The following is a 20,091-nucleotide window of genomic DNA, read 5'->3' on the forward strand; positions in this document are numbered from 1 at the left end:
AAAAACACATCATATTTCTTGGAAAAGCAACTTGAAGGCGTCCTACTATGATGGCTAAAACAGGGTTTATCTTTTTGCTTCTTCTTGTGGCTTCGTTCTTTGGTAAGTCCAAAACTTCTTTCAAGGAATTAGTTTCTTTTTGCGCATTTTTCGTTCATTTTTTGTGAGTATTGCACCAGGAAGCTCTCGGATTACATCGTCTAATGCTGTTTTCTTCCTGACAACAAGACATCACAAAATTCGGGGAAAAAGTAACACGCAGAAACACTTCTGAAAAGCAAGCACGTACAAGAAGGAAAACGTTAGTAATGTACTCATAAGATAGCGAGCTTATTATAATTTTTACACAAACTTTTCTAGACATGTGCAAAGCTTTATTACGCTAAATTCCACTCTAATCTAGGAGTTAAACGTGCCCCAACTCGTTACGGAGTACTATACATTTGAGAGTTTGTTTGTGTCTTTCAGCACTACTACTGTCTTACTCAGTAGAGACCATTTGTTCCTCTTTCCTGGCTTTAGTTACAAGGATACATTTAGTTTAGCTTGGAGAATTATTAGGTTAAGTTCTAAGGACCGATTTAGGTCAGTTTAGTTTAAATCATTTATTCATGCCGTTTAGTTGATAGGATCTATTGTAATTGGGGAAAACCTGTAGTAGATTCCTAGTCTTTCTTATTTGATCTCTTATTATTCAGCGATACATTTTGTAGTCTCTTTTCTTTAACCCACTAGCTATTGATAACCTAAGAGTTGCTATAAGTAAAATAAAATAAAATAATTGCCCTATTTCACTATGACGTCACTGCTTGTTTATGTGGAGGATAGAATCGCCAAATCTAATAGAAAATTCAACAAAACTTGCTCCTAGCGAAACAGTTTAATCTAAAATGGCCTGGTTTTCAGATATAATATGTGTTAATATGTACTGAAAAATATTCTGAGATTTTGCTGGCTATTCTACTTCTCTTCGTGAATTGATACGGGTTTTAGAGCAATGTTCGGTGAACTTGTGTTGATTTGACCCCGTTCGACGACCATGATCCTTTGCGTTTAAACAATAGATTGTTTTGATGTGACGTCATAGTGAAATAGGGCAATTGCTTAAGCAATTGCATATTTATGACTTGAAAGAATATTCGTTTGAGCTCAAGGCTTATCATCAATGGAACTTGTTTCTTGTATATTACGGCAAAGATAGTGAGCCCTACCTAACGAAGCAAACAGTCTTCCATGCGAGGAAGAAAGATAAAACCATATACTCGGAAATGTTTTATTCCATTTTTTTGTTGTTGTTGTTTTTTGTTTTTGTTTTTGTTTTTGTTTTTTTTTTTTTTTTGCTTAGCTTCCGATTTTATTCATTCGTTTCAAAAAGACCAAAGGCTAAAGAGAGGTCTCTCTTTATCGCGAGGAAACTGATGCTGGAAACAGATATTGAGGAATTCTAAGTCGGCCACAAGTTTTGCGGAGGACTTTACGAACGGCCATCACAGCTCTCAAAAAGTTAAGGCCACCGATTTTTAAATCTTGAGTTATTTTAGCGAGTGCGTGTCATTAGTATTTTTGCTTTAAGCCAGACCAGAATGAACCGGAATAATGTGCGGAAATGAACATTAGTATAAATAGACAGAATGCAAAATTAGTTGAATTGTCTTATGAACTGGAACTCGGTTAGAGTCATATGCGAGTCCCTTATTGTGCAGGCACATTATAACCCAGGATCTCACGACATCGCGTGAAAACAAAGAAATCAAACTCAAGTCAAATTTGAACCAATCAGAAGCAAGCAACGAAGCCTCGATTTTTTAGAAAACCTTAGATGTTATCAACGTGACAACCGTGGGAATGAGTGACTGTGATTGGCTGAAGTCAATATGATACTGATTTTGCTTTCTCCTGATTGGCTAAGGTTTTTTTTATCTTGAATTTTGTTCAGTTGGTCCCTGTTAGTTTGTCCGCAAAGCAAAAGATCTCTAAATAACATCATCTCAACCTGGAGCTCATATTTTGAGCATATCAACTGTTTTTCTACCGTCGGCTACCTACTTATATTTATTATCATTATGAAGAAGTTTTTTTGTCGAATCATATTTTCTATTACGCGTGTTTTCAGACTAAAATAAATCATTCATTAATAATACATCGTCACGCGAAAGCCTCAAAAGTATCATATTGACAGTGTAGTTTGAAAACCGTCAAAGATATTGATATTTACACTCGGTACTCACCTTTCCGCTCCATTAACTATGCTTAAAGCTTAGGTCTTGGCATCCAAAAGTACATACTGCCATCATAATCATAATCATCATCATTACTATCATCATCATAATAAGAATAATTTATTAAAGGGGCACTTGGATGAAAATTGATAAACATTAATTGGAAATAACGTTAAATTTAGTTAGAAGTGTCTATACGGCCCCAGTAGTAGCCAAGCAACATATTTTCTTCACAGTAAAATGTGTCGGATAAAAATTATCAATTTTATTCAGCATATAAATTGTGAGTAAATAACGTAATTTACTCAACCCTATTGTTCATTTCTCTTTTAAAATTTTCACTAATCTGGTTTACATAATCATAGTTGAGTCAAATTATCCACAAATACTTCAATTATTCGGACTTTGAAAAATTGGGGCGTTTTCATCCAAGTGCCCCTTTAATTAATAATGCATCGTCACGCGAAAGCCTTAAAAGTATATTATTGACAGTGTAGCTTGAAAACCGTCAGAGATATTGACTATTTACACTCGGTATTCATTTCGGCATTTTTTGGAGTTGGGCATTGATTGATGGCACTGGCTTATAAATATTAGCTCAATATTGCAAGGTTAATTATTTTCTTTCTTTATGTGAATAGGTAGCTTTTAAGGTTTATATGATGTCTTTTGTTAACGTACACCAACATGGCGGTGATGACGTCACTTGGAAACAAACTGAATGATTTGAATAATAATAATAATAATAATAATAATGAAGATGATGATAATGATAATAATAATAATAATAATAATAATAATTGATTACATTTGTTACAGAGTTGGCAACAGCCACCAACACTTGTACTTGGGGATTCTATATGTGTGCTAGTAACTCCGTGTGCATATCAAGTAGAAACAGATGTGACGGTTATGCCCAGTGTACTAATGGAGAGGATGAAAGTAACTGCCCGACAAGTAAGTAATGAGATAATCAATGATAAATAATACTAATATCATATTTATCAATTAGAGCTGCAGACCTCTTGGAGTACGAGTCAATAGCCCATGAGTCCGAAAGCCCAATTAATGGGCAGCTATTGACTTGAAAACAAAGAGGGCCAGAGGTCTAATTGTTTTAATATATACCTATAATTTATTTTTCCTGTTGTTTTGGTTTTCAAAACTGACACTTTTTACTCAAGTGGTCTATCACTAATAGACCACTTGTAGTTCAACCAATCAGAGCTCCGGATTCGTAATAGACCATTAGTAATTACCGGTTCGTACTAAATTATATACGGACTTTTGTACGGTACATTTTATAGAGGTTTTGTATTGTAAAATGCGTTTGATGCTAAGGGATTGCAGATATAGATGACTCCAACTACAGGAACTCGCACAAACAAACCATTGAAAAAAAGTTTATCGCTAGTCATTATAAGACTCGGTTTCAGCCGTGAGGTTGTCGTTTGTGATACCAACCTTCCCCCAACTCAGTGGAAAGAAGATCACTGGCGAACCGAAACCACCACGGCTTGACATCAAGCATATAGAGCAGTTTTCGCACGACTGTGAAAAGCTCAGTGCCGTAAGCGTGACGTGCCGTGACCGTGATACTTTCTAGAATTCTAATTGGCTGATTTTTTTCACACGTAATATGATTGGTCTAAAAGTGCCGTGATCTTGGCGTGACCGTGTCCGCTCCGTGTTTATTCCCTGTTCCAGGTATTTGATTGGATGGAGAGTAAATTCTCGTGCAATGTGATTTGTCTGGCGTACCCCTTGCTGTGTCGCGACCGTGTTCGTGCCGTGAATTTTTCACAGTCATACGAAAACTGCACTAGTCAACACCGCAAGTACGGTGAGCATCAAGCTCATCGGGGTTGAACTGAAAGCAATGATCCAACTCAGCTGTTGTGGCCAGGTACTGGAACTATCGAACTTGGACCTCATAGGTAAAAGGAGGATTTTTTTAACACGCCATCCTCACTCATGTCAACAATGATGAAATCATAAACGTACCATAAGCAATATATTAATTATAAGCAATATATTAATAATAATTGTTTCAACTATTCTTTTTAAGGTTGTTCAGGCTATTATTCTGGATACTTCAGGTGCAGCAATAATGACTGCATATCTAGGAGTTCCTTATGCGACGGTAACAATAACTGCGCTGATGGGTCCGATGAATCCACCGCTCTTTGCGGCGGCACAGGTAAATGATATATTGTGACTACTAATTTAGTAGTATAGGGGATGGGGGTTCCAGCGCAACGACAACCGGAGGATTACCCGTCTAAAGTACCCCCCTCGATTCGTACCGCGATTACCCGCATCCCGTGTTTATGTAAAATATGTTAGTCTATATATGGAGTGCGAAGATTGTAAGAGAACTTTTAAGAAAGAAGTGGACTTGAAGAAGCATTTGAAGATGAAGACGAAATGTATGAGCAGCTATGATTGTGGATGTGGTAAGAAGTTTGAGACTAAGGTTAAATTGTTTTGGCATTGTCAGGATTGTGAGTATGACTACGACGATCTGAAAAGGGTCTGGAATTAGGTATAAGATATTTCCTATTATATAGATGGAATCCCAAAGCAATTTCGAAACGGTGTCAATATCCGGCAACGGTGAGATTGACGTTAGACAGTTTTGGCGTCAGTCAGAAAGGAAGGTTAAAAGGACTCTCCGAAAAGGTATAGAAGAATTAGGAGCCCTGAAAGCGAGCATAATGGTAGAAGTAAGTTTGTCAAAAGACGAGGTAATGACGACAGCAATGTTGCGATCGAAGTCGTTAGTGATATTAGAGTCCACGAATCTGGATAGGTCACTCAGCGAAGCCTTAGAAGCAATAATGGAGTCGCTGTCTAACTACACGAAAGAAGGATCGGGTTGGACAGTAGAGGAGGTTGAAGGAATAGAGATAAGTATGGCCAGGTACGTACCCATACGAGGGGGGAGTTACGTACCGCTACCAACGTGGGTAGAAAGGAAGAAGGCTATTGTAAACGTGAAGAATGAAGACAATCGATGCTTTATGTGGGCAATCAGGTCTGCACTGTATCCAGCAGAGAAGGATCCCTGTAGGACAAGTAAGTATCCCACAGATGATTTAGAGTGGGATGGTGTGGAATTTCCCATGCAGTTGATAGACATCCCCATATTTGAGGAAATAAACGATCTAGCAATTAACGTTTACGGAGTCAGAGAGCAGACGATAGTACCGTTAGTTCTGTCAAAAAGTAAAGGAGAGCGCGTACATTTATTCTACCACGGCGGACACTACTCATGGGTTAAACACATTAGCAGACTATTCTACAGACATACTAAGCACAAAGGTAAGAAATACTTCTGCGATTGCTGCTTATTATCCTTTACCAGCGTTAAAGCTCTAAAGGATCACAACGAAATATGTCGCGGAGTCGAAGAAGTGGCGCAACGGATCCAAATGCCCACCAACAAAGAGCTTTCATACGCAGACCATCAAAAGCAGATGCAAGTGCCTTACGTGATATATGCAGACTTCGAAGCGTTGATAACTAAGGAAGAGCAGAAACGTGGCGCCACGAATAAGGTAGGATTACACGAGATCTGCTCCTTTGGTTACATAGTAGTCAGATCAGACGGTAAAGCAAACCCTCCTGTGATTTACCGAGGTAAGAACGCAGCTAATGAGTTTCTAGAAGCATTGCGAGAAGAGGAGGGGGAGATTAGAGAACAATTAAGACGTCCAAAGAAGATGGAATTTACCAAAGAGAACCAGGAGGCTTTTAACAAGGCAAAAAAATGCCACATTTGCCAACATACGCTTCTTCAGTTTGGAAGACGAGCCAAGAAAGCGTGGGATGAAGATGGAAAGTATCTAGGAGAAGCTCATTTTAAATGCGGGAAGTATGCTAAGAAAGGTGAGAAGCCGGGAAAGCCCTCCACGCATTGCATTCACTGCCACAAAGCATTTGTTGAGGATTTCTATGTGGATAAGGTTAGAGATCACTGCCACATCACGGGTAAATACAGAGGAGCGGCTCATTGGAAATGCAATATAAACTTCAAAGTAGATCCAGAAATGGAAATACCCGTATTCTTTCACAATTTAAGGGGTTACGACAGTCACTTACTTTTACAAGGAACAGACGGCTCCGAAGTAAAGTGCATACCCAACAACAAAGAAAGGTACATGTCCGTAACTGTGGGCAAGCTGAAGTTCTTAGACTCGCAGCAGTTCATGGCGGACTCCTTAGCAAACTTGGTTAAATACAACACGGAGTTCCCCATTTCCAGTCAATACGGCGCGGAAAGGAAAGGAGTCTACCCATACGAATACATGGATTCCTGGGAGCGATTCGAAGAACCCCTACCACCCAAAGAGAGATTCTACAGCACCCTAAACGAGTCCGGTATAAAGGACGAGGAGTACCAGCATGCGTTAGATGTGTGGGAAAAGTACTCCTGTGAGAATATGGGAGAATACCACGACATCTACCTACGTTCAGACGTAGTGCTGCTCGCAGATGTTTTCCAAAGCTTTCGAAAGATGGCAATGGAATACTACGGGTTGGATCCAGCGAACTTCTACACGGCTCCTGGGCTCAGCTGGAGTGCTTTGTTAAAGAAGACAAACGCGCAACTGGATCTCCTAACGGAATACGACATGTACCGCTTTATGGAAGACGGTATCCGCGGCGGTGTTTGCGGACCCAGCAGACGATACGCAAAAGCGAACAATCCCACGGTGGAGTACGACCCGGAGAAGCCAACCACATACATCTTTTACTTAGACGCAAACAACCTCTACGGTTGGGCAATGTCGCAGTACTTACCTGTACGCGACTTCGAATGGGATAACATAAAGCCCATAGAGTTTTACCTAAACGTAGGTAAAGAAGACGACAAAGGTTACGTGCTGGAGGTGGACCTGGAGTACCCAGAGCACTTGCACGACGCGCATAATGAGTTCCCATTAGCACCAGAAGCAATAGAAATACCATTTAAGCAGCTGAGTCCGCTGCAGAGGGAAATGTGCCCTGGCTACAAGCCATACAGGAAGCTAACGATGAACCTGATGGACAAGCGAAAGTACGTGGTGCATTACCGCAACCTGCAGTTCTATGTGCGCCACGGCTTACGCGTGAAGAAGATCCACCGCGTTTTGAAGTTCACGCAGGAACCATGGATGCGCTCCTACATTGACTTTAACACACAAAAGCGTACGCAGGCAAAGAATGACTTCGAAAAGAACCTATTTAAACTAATGAACAATAGCGTATTTGGTAAGACAATGGAGAACATCCGCAAGCGCGTAAGCATAAAGATAGCCAGCACCAGAGAGGAAGCAGAAGCATACGTGTCACAGCCCGGGTTCGTTAGATACGTAGAAATGTTAAACTTCTACGTTATTCACATGAAGAAAGCGAATCTATTCCTGAATAAACCCGTATACACGGGGTTTACAGTGTTAGACCTATCAAAGCTGCTCATGTATGAGTTTTACTACGACAAGCTAAAACCGAAATACGGTGATAAGTGCCGCCTCTTATACACCGACACCGATTCCTTGATACTAGAGGTGCAGACGGAAGACATTTACGAAGACTGTGTTCCCGACATCGATGAATACGACACCAGCGATTACCCACGCGACCACTTCCTTTACTCCCCTAAAAACAAGAAAGTAATCGGGAAAATGAAGGACGAGATGAAAGGAAAACCCATCGTGGAATACGTGGGCCTGAAACCAAAGATGTACAGCGTGCTAAAGCTGGATGGTGTAGAAAAGAAAGCTAAAGGCGTAAAAAAATACGTGGTTAAGAAGGACATTACGCATGAGTCCTACCTCAACGTATTACGAACACGCAAGGAACAGCGGCATAAGATGAACAGCCTGCGCAGCTATGGTCATCAGATACATAACGTCACGCAGGAGAAGGTGTCACTGTCTGCATTTGACGGTAAGCGATGGATGTGTGATGACGGAGTGCATACGATAGCATTCGGACATCACACGATAAGCAGTTCTTCTTTGACGAACCCACGCGTGGGACCATCATGAAGATAATACAAGATGGGCTGGCCCTTCTTAGCTATCGCACTTCGGATCTGATAAGTTTCCAAAGACCAATTAGGATCCGTAGCTCTTTTGGATCCTCCTTCTAATTCACCCGACTCATAGAGATATCGAACCGTGACATCGCCTAATCTTTTTTCCTGGGGGAAGACCGCCCTCGAACTTCTGATGAAGGACTTGTGTTCCACGTGTTTCTTTTTTATGGCATCCTTGGGTTTTATCCCCGTAGCCCTGGCCGCCTCGTTGTTCAAAGCCGCGACGACCTGGGGGAGCCTCTGAGTCCATTCCCTGTTGCGTTTGGAGGGATCTTCCAGCTCTTTCCAATACTGGTATCCAAAGAGACGCTCGGCCAGGGTCTTATTGAATCTTTCGACGATGCTCTGACCCCTGTGGTACTCAGCTTCGGCTCTCCTAATTTTAGTGCTGTGGTCTTTCAGGGTCTTGGTAACCACGCCCATAAACTCCGTCCCCGCATCCACTTGCAGCAGCTTAGGCCATTTCAAAACGCGCTTATAAATCCTACCTAGGGCTTCTGCGACTTCCCCAGAATCCTTACTGGTTATGGGTTCGGCGTCCTTGTATCTGCTTGCGATATCAACTACGGTCAAAGCGTACCTATAGGTCTTTTTTCTCACCTTATCGTGCGGTAAGAAAAGCAAATCCGCCTGATGAACTTCATTGGGGGTATTTACGGTGAAGCTGGGCCTGGGAATGTACTTAGGCACGGGAAGATAAACCTGCCAGAGGGTTTGTTTTTTCAACCAGTTCTTAGCCGTTTCGTCTGATACCCTGGCCGCGGTCGCGAGTTTCTTGATAGCTGACGCTCCTTTCCAATAGCCTTCGGGTCCATAGTAAATCCTTTTGAGTTTGTCCTCTACGCGGTCCATTATATGAATTCCAAAACAAGATTGATCTTACGTCCGTTGAAATCCACCGTCTTTCCGTCCACTTTAATGGTGATGTTTATGCTTTCTACCAAATTGGATAAGTCATAGCTTAAAGAAATGGGGGTGTATTCTACCAGGTCAAATGGATTACCTTTGGGCAGAAACTTAGACATAAGAGAAGACTTTTCTCCATTGTTGTAACTATGGACCAAGTCGCAATAGACTTCGTAAGAGGATGCGACTTTCCATTTCACGGGTATGGCTGTGTCGGTAATTGTTTTGCCCGAGGCACATAATAAAGATCCCAATGAGTCAGACTTTCCAAAAGTTACTGAATAGTTTGGCATATTATGTTTGAGGGTCATTTCGTGCGGTAATCCCGTGGTGAGAGTATAACCGTGTTTTGCTAATTCCTTAGCAAGGGTGATTGGTGTGTAATGTCCATCGGGCAGCAATACGCCTTGATAATTGCCGCCGCCTTTATGCTCAGTGATCAAGGCATTGACTAAATTATACCAAGAATTGTACAAAGAGCAACTAACCAGCCGAACCTTATGGGCTTTGATGGGGGGATTCAGATAAGTGGTAAAGTTATTCTTGTCGCTTTCCAAAAAGACGATCATATATTTCAGGAAACACAGTTTCCTTCGTTAGAGCAGATACGCCAAAGCTACGCCTCCGGCCAGCCCTGCGACTCCTACGAAGACCAACTCATTGTCTTTTTGTTTCTTAGAAGGCTGGTAGTAATTCTTGAACTGAGGCTTTCTTAACCCCGTTAATGCCGCGGGGTGTGCTTGCGCATAAAGTTTGAAGGCGTAGTCTGTGTTTTCGAAGTTCTTATCCGCCTGCATCTTGTCTTGGTAGTTCTTGTCCAACCAATCCCTGTAAGCTTGTCTTTTTTCATTCCAAGTTGCCACGTCCCGCTGATATTTCTCCAGCGCTAAGTCGTGTCTCTTCCTTTCGGCGGCACCGCTTTTGTCGCCTCTGACTAATCTATCCAAATACTGACCACCATAATTAGCTCCAGTGAATGCTAAAGCTGCAATAACTCCACCTACGACCACGCTAGCCATATATATTACACCGTAGGGAGGTACTTTTCCTTCCGTAGGTAATCCTTTACCATGATAGCCCCACCTACGGCAGCGGTCATCTTAGCAAAATTAGCGAAGCTCTTGCTTGGGTTTTCAGTAAAGTCTTCTTTGAGCACTTTCTTACCTACCCAACCAATACCCGCAACGATGGAAGTAATAATAGCTGCTTCTTCAACAGTTTTCAACAACGCGGTCGACATTATATTACAAAGCGAGAAGGAAATCTGGGTCGCCGCGGCACGTGGCGACAAATTTACTCCATTTCAGGGATCTTACTTTTTCTAACAGCTGGTTCCACAGGTGCGTGATATGTTGGTGGTTCTACCTTTTTCGTAGCCCGCCATTGTAAGTAGAGGCTGCCTGCTGCTATAGCAACTCCTAACGCGCCAATGACGTACCCAGGATTAATAAAGGATTCCTCTTCCTCCACCTTTTCTTCTTTCTTTGCTTTGTTCTTTTTATTTATATCTGCGAGCTTCTTTCCCGCGGCAACTCTCCCTGGAGATTTAGCCTTGGTGATTCGTCGCTCCTCTACTTGAGGGGTTTCCTCCGCCTTCGATTCTGCTTCACTCATTTATATCTAAGGACTTGAAGGACTTGATAAGTAACTTAAGACGACTTGACTAAGTACTTAAGGATGACTTAACTAGGTACTTGAGGTGACCTGGGTAATTCCCGCGAATGACTTGACTAAGTACTTGATAAGTCACTTGCAGGTACTTGACTAGGTACCTCAGCAAGTGCTGCCTGAAAGACCTTTTCAACTTCTCTGTCCTTTTTGAAGTCCTTCCAAGACACCAGTACCTCCTTCAAGTCGACATGCTGAGCTACGTGAAGTGCCGCAGAGGCGACTGCCATTAACTTACCACACTTCAAAGACAACCACCCGCAGGTTATCTTAAGTTCTTGGGCGATGACATAGTCCTCGCTTATGTCCTTTCGCAGTTGCTCCACGTCGTCTATGGGCAGCGCAAGTCCAAGCAATTTAGTTGCAAGTCGGATAGCGGAGTCTGCTACGGCGTCCGTGGTCTTACTTGCGAGGGCAGCCTCGTACCTCTTATGGAACTTCTTAACCTCCTCTTCTGACAGCTTATTAACTTGCTCATGGGTAAGTTCCTTACCTATCATTTCTTTACACTTCCCCGAAGACACAAGGATGTTGAGTTGTTCCTTAAGGTTACTTTCATCTAGCTGTGTGGGGACTTCATCTATGAGCTGCTCAATCTCCATATACATTAGCGTCATAAGGAAACCTCAAAGAGAAGATCATTTTGGAATGTTGGTGCGTTTTTAAATGCCGCATGTATTCGTGCAGCTGTTCCTTGCTTATCTCACCGCCGTAGTCCCTTAAAATGGTTTCCAGGTCAGACTTGCTCGGAGTATAAAATACTACGAGAGAGCCTATGTTTTCCCTAAAGGGCTTAGAGACGCTGGTAAGCTGCTGGGAAAGCAACCAAACGCTAATGTTGTCATGTCTGCCGCTAAAGGCGAGCTTCACTAATTCGGAGGTGCGCCTTTTTACGTCGTCCCCACAGGCAATGTCATCCAATATGAGGAGCGTCTGTGTATCTTTAGGGAATTGCTTGTGCCAGAACTTCAAATGACCGGATAACTCATTAGGGTCTAAGATGTCCACAAAGAAGTCGTCATCGTTCGCGCCTATACCAGTCCAGGTGCGGTTGTTCACGTAGGTGGGGCATAATAGCACGATGTAGTCGAAGCGGTATCTAAAGGGTCCTAATAGCTGCTCCACGACGAACTGGGTCTTTCCGCAGCCGGTGGGTCCTACTATCAGAGCATTGCAAGGTATGTGATCTGGGTTCATATATAGATGGAACCAGTGGAAGCAATGCAAAGAATCATAGCCGACGCAAAAGATAAAAAAGACACCATAGATCTGCAAAGAGAGGAAATAAATCGGTTAAAAGAGCGCGTGCAGGAATTGTACGACGAAATGTGTAGTCTGAAGCGCACAGAAAGGCTTGCTGCACTCTGGACGATGATAGGCTGGACTAGGGATTCCCTTAAGGATTTCATGCGATACCCTCTGTGATTATATATATGGACTGCATTACATCTGAATTAGCCGCTGACTGCATTACGCCTAAAGTACCTACTGAACCATCCGATGACTGCATAGTCGCTACCCCTCCAACGCCAAAGCCTCGTAAGAAACACAGCTGCCGTCACTGTAATAAGGTATTCTCTGAAGGAGATTTCGTTGGACATTGGTGTCCTGCGGATACTAAAGCACAAAGGACTTTAGAAGATGCTCGATGAAAAGGTCGTAAAGAAGGTCTTACTGATTTCCACCAAAGGAATTAGCATAGACCTCATTTTTTATTGTTATTTTGTTAAATGCTGCAAAGATGACATTGAAGGATAGTCTATTTTTTATTGTTATTTTGTTAAATGCTGCAAAGATGATGTCAAAGAATGGTTTATGTCTTTCATCGTTAAGTTCCTACGAAGAATAAAACCTACATTCGTCTCTTACCGTATTTTAACAATTTAACAATAAAAAAATAAGATCTACGTAATTGTCTCTTGCTGACATTTAACAATTTAACAATAAAAAATGAGGTATATATAATGAAGTGCGTGCAATGTGATAGAGCTTTTAGTAGCAAGCAGCGACTGCAATACCATCTTTCCAAGAAAGTCTGTCAAAAGACCATCAGCACTGTTTGTGGCGACTGCGGTAAGGAATTGTCCACCGTACAGGCCCTACGATATCACCGCGAGCATAGAGTCTGCCTTAAAGGCCATTGCCACCGATGCGATGAACCCCTCTTTGAAGAGAACTGGCATAAATACCGCTGCCGACGTTACCACCTCGAAGAAGTCGTCTGTGAAACCCACGGCGATTTAGCAGAGCGATGTTGCCCCCTTGAAACCAGCCGGGCTTTAGTGCTGCGTAAAAAAGAAATAGACCAAGATTTCGTATGCTTTGACGACTACGAAGGAGTAAGATGGGAGAACCGAGAACACTGGGACGGCATCTGCGACAAATGTGGTTGTCAACGCAGCGGTCAACATATTTGGTGTTGCCTGTACGAAGGTCCCAAGCCTTTAGACCATTACCTTGCAATACGAAAAGAATGGTCTAATATATGATGTTACCTTACGTCGCAGCGTTCGCAGGAGGAGCCTTGATTACGATATCGATCGATTTCATGTCGGAAAAAATGAGGTCCGACGTAGCAGACCAATACCTAGAAGCCCATGAGGACGACTAATCACACAATGGATTAGCCTCCGCCTTTCTTTCAACGTCGAACTTCCATCGACCGTTGACTTTACCATAGCTACGTATGTGAGTGTACTCTTCGCCTTGCAGTACGTACCGTACGCAGTCAGGAGCCCATAAACTGTACTCTTGGCTGCCGTCTAAGAGGACCAACCTTAAACGGTTAATGTCCTCGAAGACGACGTAATTTTTTATTTTGTATGAAATGCCTTGTATTAATTCGCGCCAGTGAGTTTGTTCAACTATCATTATATTTATGAAATATCTTTCGGTGCGTTTGTAGCGTCTCCTGTGACTTGAAAGCCTTAACACAGCCAGGACAAGGTATGCGAATGCCGTCGACGTAACGGTCGATTTCCCTGCAGATCAGATCGTAATCGTTGCAAACCATCGCAAGATAACCATTCATTTCATATTGCGTCAATACCGCTTTTTGTTTGTCGGACAATACGCCGTTACCCTTTGGCGTCTTCAGTTCCAGACATAACCCATTGTATTTTTTATGTGCATTAAGAACTAAGATGTCGGGTTGACCTGCCTGGTAGCCCTTTTGCCAGCACGTTATCCTTTTACTGGTGGTATCTTGCAATTCCCCGAGTCCAGGTGCTAATAACAGCGTAGGGTGAAACCGACGCATGTAATCTACGACTTTCTTGTGCAGGTCGAACTCGTTCTCGATCTTGAAGACTAACTTGTTTGGACCATCCAGAGAGTACTTTCCTGTCTTCCTTAACGTTGGTAGGACATCCTCGAAGACCCAATCTTGAAATGCCTCTGCTGTCGGTAGCTTGGAGCTAAATATTAACTGATACAAACCAGATTCCGTCACGTACAGGGATTGTGGGTGTGAACCAGAAGGGAGGCGATTCACCTCTATTCTAAATTCACTAAGCCTCTTCTTATGCTTATCCCGCACGTGGACTTTAATAGCATCTTTGGTGTCTGCGTAACCTAATGCCTTTGCTACCTCTTTCGCCTTAAAGTACAGCTTGTCGCTTTGCACTAGGCATTGCAGTTTAGTTTCGTTGTTTTCGAATACGCGGAGCATATTATACGTAAGGGATATTTTTATCCTCAGTCATCCTAGTACGCAACGCTCTTTAGCTGATTCATTTCCACGCTTAGCTGCGCGTCTGAGACTACGAAAATGTATGCATTTATCTTAGTAGTGTCGCTGGCGTCTTTGGTGCGCTTGATCTCCAACGTAATGCCGTCCTGGGTATTTACCAGGCGTAAACCCTGTCCATGTAGGTCTTCGTCGTTCGTCGTGCGCATGTCGATCCACAGCGCATACTTATCCTTAAAGAAGTCCTTTGGGTCAATTTGGTCGCCAAACTTACGCGCGACTTCCCGGTACATGTCCTCGGGCTTTATCTCTTGTGAGTAAACCTTATTAGGCACTCCGTTAATGCTAACGCCTACGTTAGTGATGTTAGGATTAAAGAACGCCTCAGAGTCACGCAATCCTGCCGTGTATGTCTTTGCAAACAGCAACATTATCCCTGTGAGGCTGCGCCTGGGAAGGTTAATGCTTTGGTTGATGACCTCTTCGACGTTGTTCGTGAAGCTGAACGTCTTGTACATCACGACGTGATCGTAAAGGAAAGCCTTCCCGGCGCTGTATTCCATGCCAGCGCTACGAGCCAGCTCTTCGCTGTATACCGTTTCGTACTGCAGCTCCAAGTTCTTGATGAAATAAGGATCCACGGCTGATGAACTTACATCTTTTCCTTGCAGGATGTTCGTAGTGTCTGCTAGGGTCACTTCGAACTGCAGTTCGCTTAGCTGCCTTGGGTAGTATGCACCGTGGTTCGTGATAACTTCGAAATCTAATGGAATAACATATTTAGTACCATAAGCCGTCTTTATTTCGTCTTCTCCTGAGGCGCCAGAGGTTGCGCTTCTTACCTTGCGTATGGCATCACTGGCGATTCCCTGCTCTATCCTTTGCGCGCGGTCAAATGCAGTCAACCATAAGTCTTTGTACGTGGTATACAAATCATACCTGTTTAAATCCAGCAAGGATTCCCCGGCGAACTTTACGCGTATTTTGGAAACAAGGTTTCTACCCACGTTATTGACGACGTAACGCACGTCTGCGGTATCTGGCTGTATTGCTAGGTCAAACCTTAGCGCTAGGGTGCCAGGAACCAACACTAGGTTATCCGTTAGGCGGGGCACGCCTACGTACAGCGTTTCCCCTGGCTTTGCGCTAGAAGGCGTAAAGGTGACCCGGTGAAAGGTGCGTTCTGCCTTTAGTCCACCAACCTGCTTAGGTAATACGTTGGGGTTTAACTTTGAGCTTATCATATATAATGGAAGTAGAAGGAACGGATTTCGATCCCACCACTGAAGAAGGTCAAGTCGACATTAACGACGAAGAATACGACGCATGGACTAAAGGCGCGGAAACCGACCCCCTAATCTACGACATGGCTCTAGAAAACACGTACGGTAGTAGGTGGAAAAGCTTCAAGACCTCCTTGAATCGCATGTGGCACGAAAAGAACCCGGGTAAGTCCGCCCCCGAGTACATAGAACTTCGAAACATGGGTGAGCAGGGAGCAACCGCGCGGGAAACCGTAGAGTGGGCAACGCAAGAGCTAACGCAGCGCTATTCCCACTTCGAGGCCGACGACGTAAGGCTCACAGAACGCGGAAACAAAGTCCTCATAAGCGTCAGAGACATGAGATATCCCGACAAAAACCGTTGGACCAAACCACAAGTCCTCTTTGACGAAAATGGCTCGGTCAAGGTTAACGTGGCAAGATTAAGAGGCTTTCAACTAGCTACCAGAAGTGCGTTAGAAAGGTTGGGAGCCCTGAATGAAAGGGTCGCACTAGAAAAACACGCCGAGGAACTACAAAAAACGTTGAAGGAAAAGGAAGCAAATTACGAAAAACAAATACGGCAGCTAACCGATGCTCAAAAGAAAGAAATCAAGGGCAAGAACGAAGTCATACTGCAATTCAGGCGAGAAGCTGAAACGGCTTTAGACGAAAGAGACCAAGTCCGACACGCCTTCGATCTTGCTCTAAAAGACCTGGATATGAGCAAGGAAGAAGCTAAAAACTTGCATATCACCATAACCGGCTCTTTAGAGGAACGGCGGCAGTTGGTTGCCGAAATCGACACTAAGGAAGAACAAATCCGGCAAAGAGATCAGGCCATCGAAGACCTGGAGGGGCAAATAGAGCGGCAGCAGGAAATAATCAACGACCAGACTCATCCCGAAGAGGAAAGGGAGGCAGCTCAAAGGGAATCAGAAACCCTTCAGGTACACCTTGCGGAATTACAGGCGCAAAAGGAAAACCTGGAAAAGGAGCTGGGGCTTACCACCAAGGAAAAAATAAAAAGAGCTCTGGTGAAGTATGGTATTCCGCTGGCATTTGCGGTTGCTATTTCGAGCGTAGTAGGAGTCATCCTATCCACGCTTAAGGCTACAGGCGCGGGCGTAAAGAAATTAGGCAATGGGCTGACGGACTTGGGAAAAAAGATGGCAGCCGGTCTTCCTGGGCTGCTGGGTTCGGTTGTTTCCTTGGCACTTAGGGCCGGCGGAGAACTGTTGAAGTTCGTGGGGAATAACGTTTGGATCTTGGTTGTCGCTATTGGGGTGGTCCTCTTGAAGAAGATGAAGGGTTGATCTTATCCTTGTATGTTATGTCGGGCTTATCGTCGTCGGGTGTCCGAGGCGCCCTCGACTGGGGATAAGTAAAGATAGTATTCGCACCGCCTTGGTAATGCGGAACTAGTGGTATGGCTGTTATAGTAGAAATGGTTTTATGATTCCAAGTTTCATTGGGGTTGTTAGGTAACTTATTTATGAAAACCGTGCGGGCGCTAAGCTTACTATCTGGGAAAAGTTGTAGCTTAGCGTACTCACAATTAACCACCATTTGAAACGTCAACACGTAAAACGCCTCGGAATGATATCGATATGGTTGCGCCGAGAAATGAGAAGGCTCTCGATTATTAGCCGATATCCTAAAGGGCGCCAAAGGCTCATTATTCTCATCTATTAATCTAAGCCCTATAATAGATTGATACGCTGGGGAAAAGTTAATACTACAAATGATCAGTGCAAGACCTCCAACTTCAACCCACATTCCAATATCACGCCAGCCGCGACGCTCAAGAGTCTTATCTGTTAAGTAATAAACATGGTGGGTTTCCCTCTGATGTGGATTCATATATTTAAAGGCTAAGCACTGTCAAAGTGCTAATGGTTAAATGGTTATAAGCCGTATCTCTTTGATTTTCTATGCTATTCACGCAAACGCTCCCTGAGTCGTCTACTCTTATTTGTAGCTTTACCTTTCCGTGACAGTTAGTGACCATATGAAAAGTCCAAGCTGTAAGATTCTCAGGGCTATTCGTTGGCGGCTCTGTGGAAAAATGCACAGGCTCCCTGTTGTTTGTCTTCGCGCGCATAGGCTGCAGTACACCATTCTCATCCAGGAACCTGAAGCCCACGTTGGCATGGCCGCTCGTGCCAATGCAAATACTACAAAGGATCAATTTCTTTCCTGAGTAGTTCAGGTCTACAGACATTCCGGTAACATCAACCCAAGATGCCTGGGTGTATTTTTTCTCGCCTGTGTAAGTCGTATAAACGCAATCTACTCCAGTTACGTAGGGGTTGTTTATCGCCATATATAATAACTCAGACCAATGCTTGCAGCTGCTAGGCCGGCTTTTAATAAGTCATGGTCATATTCCTCAGGTATCGCAGGTAGGACCTTCTTTGATGGTTTCTTAACTGTGGGTAGCTTCGTTTCGTGTGACTTTTTTGGCTTCTCTACGAAGTGAGGAATGTTCCTAAGAGTGTCAGAGTTCACGTCGTTCGCCCCAAACTTCATATCCTTAGTAGCTCGCTGCAGTTTGTTGTTGTATCCTACTACAGAGCCAGTATTTATAGATAAATTATTAGGCATTAACCAACAACCCGGGGCTACTGCATAGTCCAGTCGGACCTTAGAGTTTTGTATGGCTAGTTGGTAACGCTGTACGCCCTTGCTAATGTCACCCTCCAAGATTGAACTTTCAAATAAGATCAAGGCTTCGGCTCGCGTTTCTTCTGCGGCACCCGTATTTCCAATTATACTTGATCGGGTGTTTACCTGAGCCCCAAGGATAGAATACACGTAAGCTTCTATGCTGCGATTCAAACGGGCAAGGCCGGCTTTGGTTAGTCCTTTACCTTCTGGGGGTATGAAATTAAGATATTGTTTTGTTTGCTCGTCGTTGGTAATTTTGATAATCAGTGGATTGGCCCCTGCATACTTACCGCCCTCGTCTTTGAACAAAGGTCCGTCTTTAACTTCCTTAGTGGTCTTAGCATTTGGTTCAAAAAAGGTGCTACTGTCGTGAGTTTCTTTGTGATACCCAGTGTTCCATCGTAGATTCAACGCATGAACTTCTTTATCGCTTAGCACATGTCCACCAATCCCCCAATAAGCCCAAATATGCCCCAGACCATTGTTAGCGCCGGCAGTGCATCGGAAATCCTTCCCTACAACGTCAAACTCCTTACAAAGTCTGTCATAAGCCGGCACGCTGTATTTATTATCTCTTGGATAAAACGTGGCATCTCCCGGCAGCGCAATAACACCCATTTCATGCAGTATTCTTCTAACCGTGAAGTGAAAATGAAACATAAACATTGAATTCTTCATCAAGCTTGCGCTTACACCACAGCCGCTAGTGGCACACCAAACTGCAAAGTTTAGTTGCTGCGGCCAATAACGCATGTTAGGACCACTTAACCATTCATGAGATTCCTTAGCGGTGGTATGAATAATGGGTACGTCTTTGAAGATATCCCGCACCTTTAGCAGAAAGGCATGCTTGTTAAAAATCCGCATGTTCAGCGTTAGGTCCAAGCTTGGGTGTTTATCAAATGAAACTGCGGGTATCGGATAAGTACTGGTACCAAGCAATAATTCCTTTGACCAACTGGGTTCAACATGCGTTGGCTTATGCATTGGCGAATGCTTCAGTTGATCGTCTATTTGATTAACCAGCGTAGGCTTCAAATCCTCGTTGCTGTACATCCTAGAGCCGTTATAGTAAATACCATCGGGTCTTCTTTCGAACTTACTGGGGTCTGCATGTGGAAACATCTTCCTAAATGCTCTCCAATTCCAGTAATCCCGGTTGTCGTGATGTGGCTGCTCCTCAATATCATTCCCAAAAGCGTCGTACATTAGTATATATAATGGATGTTATACCATCAGCACCTAAGTTGTACCCAGATGTTCCCTATACTACACCTAACGAACTAAACGCCGAAAACTTTCGTCTGAATAAAGCGAACTTAATCCTGGCTTACTTGGAAGGGCAAACAAAACACTATGAAAAAGTTAGAAAAAAGTACGTTAGAGCCCGGAGTACGCTACATAAAATTGCGATAACTTCAGGATCCATATCTGTTGTGTTAACGGGCTCCGGCGTTGCTACTTCGCTTACTGGGCCGGGAATAATCGTTGGAGTTCCTTTGGCCGGCGTTGGGGCAGCCTGTGGTATTATCTCGGCTGTTGCTACGGGTATTATGAAACAGTTGTCAAGCAAAATATCCAAGCATGACACGA

The 20,091-nt window shown here is 43.5% G+C and overlaps 1 protein-coding gene across 1 annotated transcript in view; it reads left to right on the forward strand.

Moving 5' to 3' along the window:
- LOC148913344 (uncharacterized) overlaps positions 1–20,091 on the forward strand; it is a 34,026-nt gene continuing 13,935 nt past the window's right edge. The window contains exons 1-3 of the mRNA XM_089027579.1: positions 1–102; positions 3,039–3,176; positions 4,288–4,419. Of these exons, the coding sequence (XP_088883705.1) occupies positions 48–102; positions 3,039–3,176; positions 4,288–4,419 (325 nt within the window). The 5' untranslated portion in view covers positions 1–47. The remainder of the gene's footprint in view (positions 103–3,038; positions 3,177–4,287; positions 4,420–20,091) is intronic.

This window comes from Actinia tenebrosa, unplaced genomic scaffold, assembly GCF_029948245.1.
Source record: "Actinia tenebrosa isolate PJP-AT-01 unplaced genomic scaffold, QUT_ActTen_1.0 PGA_scaffold0__85_contigs__length_37466705, whole genome shotgun sequence".
Classification (NCBI taxonomy): domain Eukaryota; kingdom Metazoa; phylum Cnidaria; class Anthozoa; order Actiniaria; family Actiniidae; genus Actinia; species Actinia tenebrosa.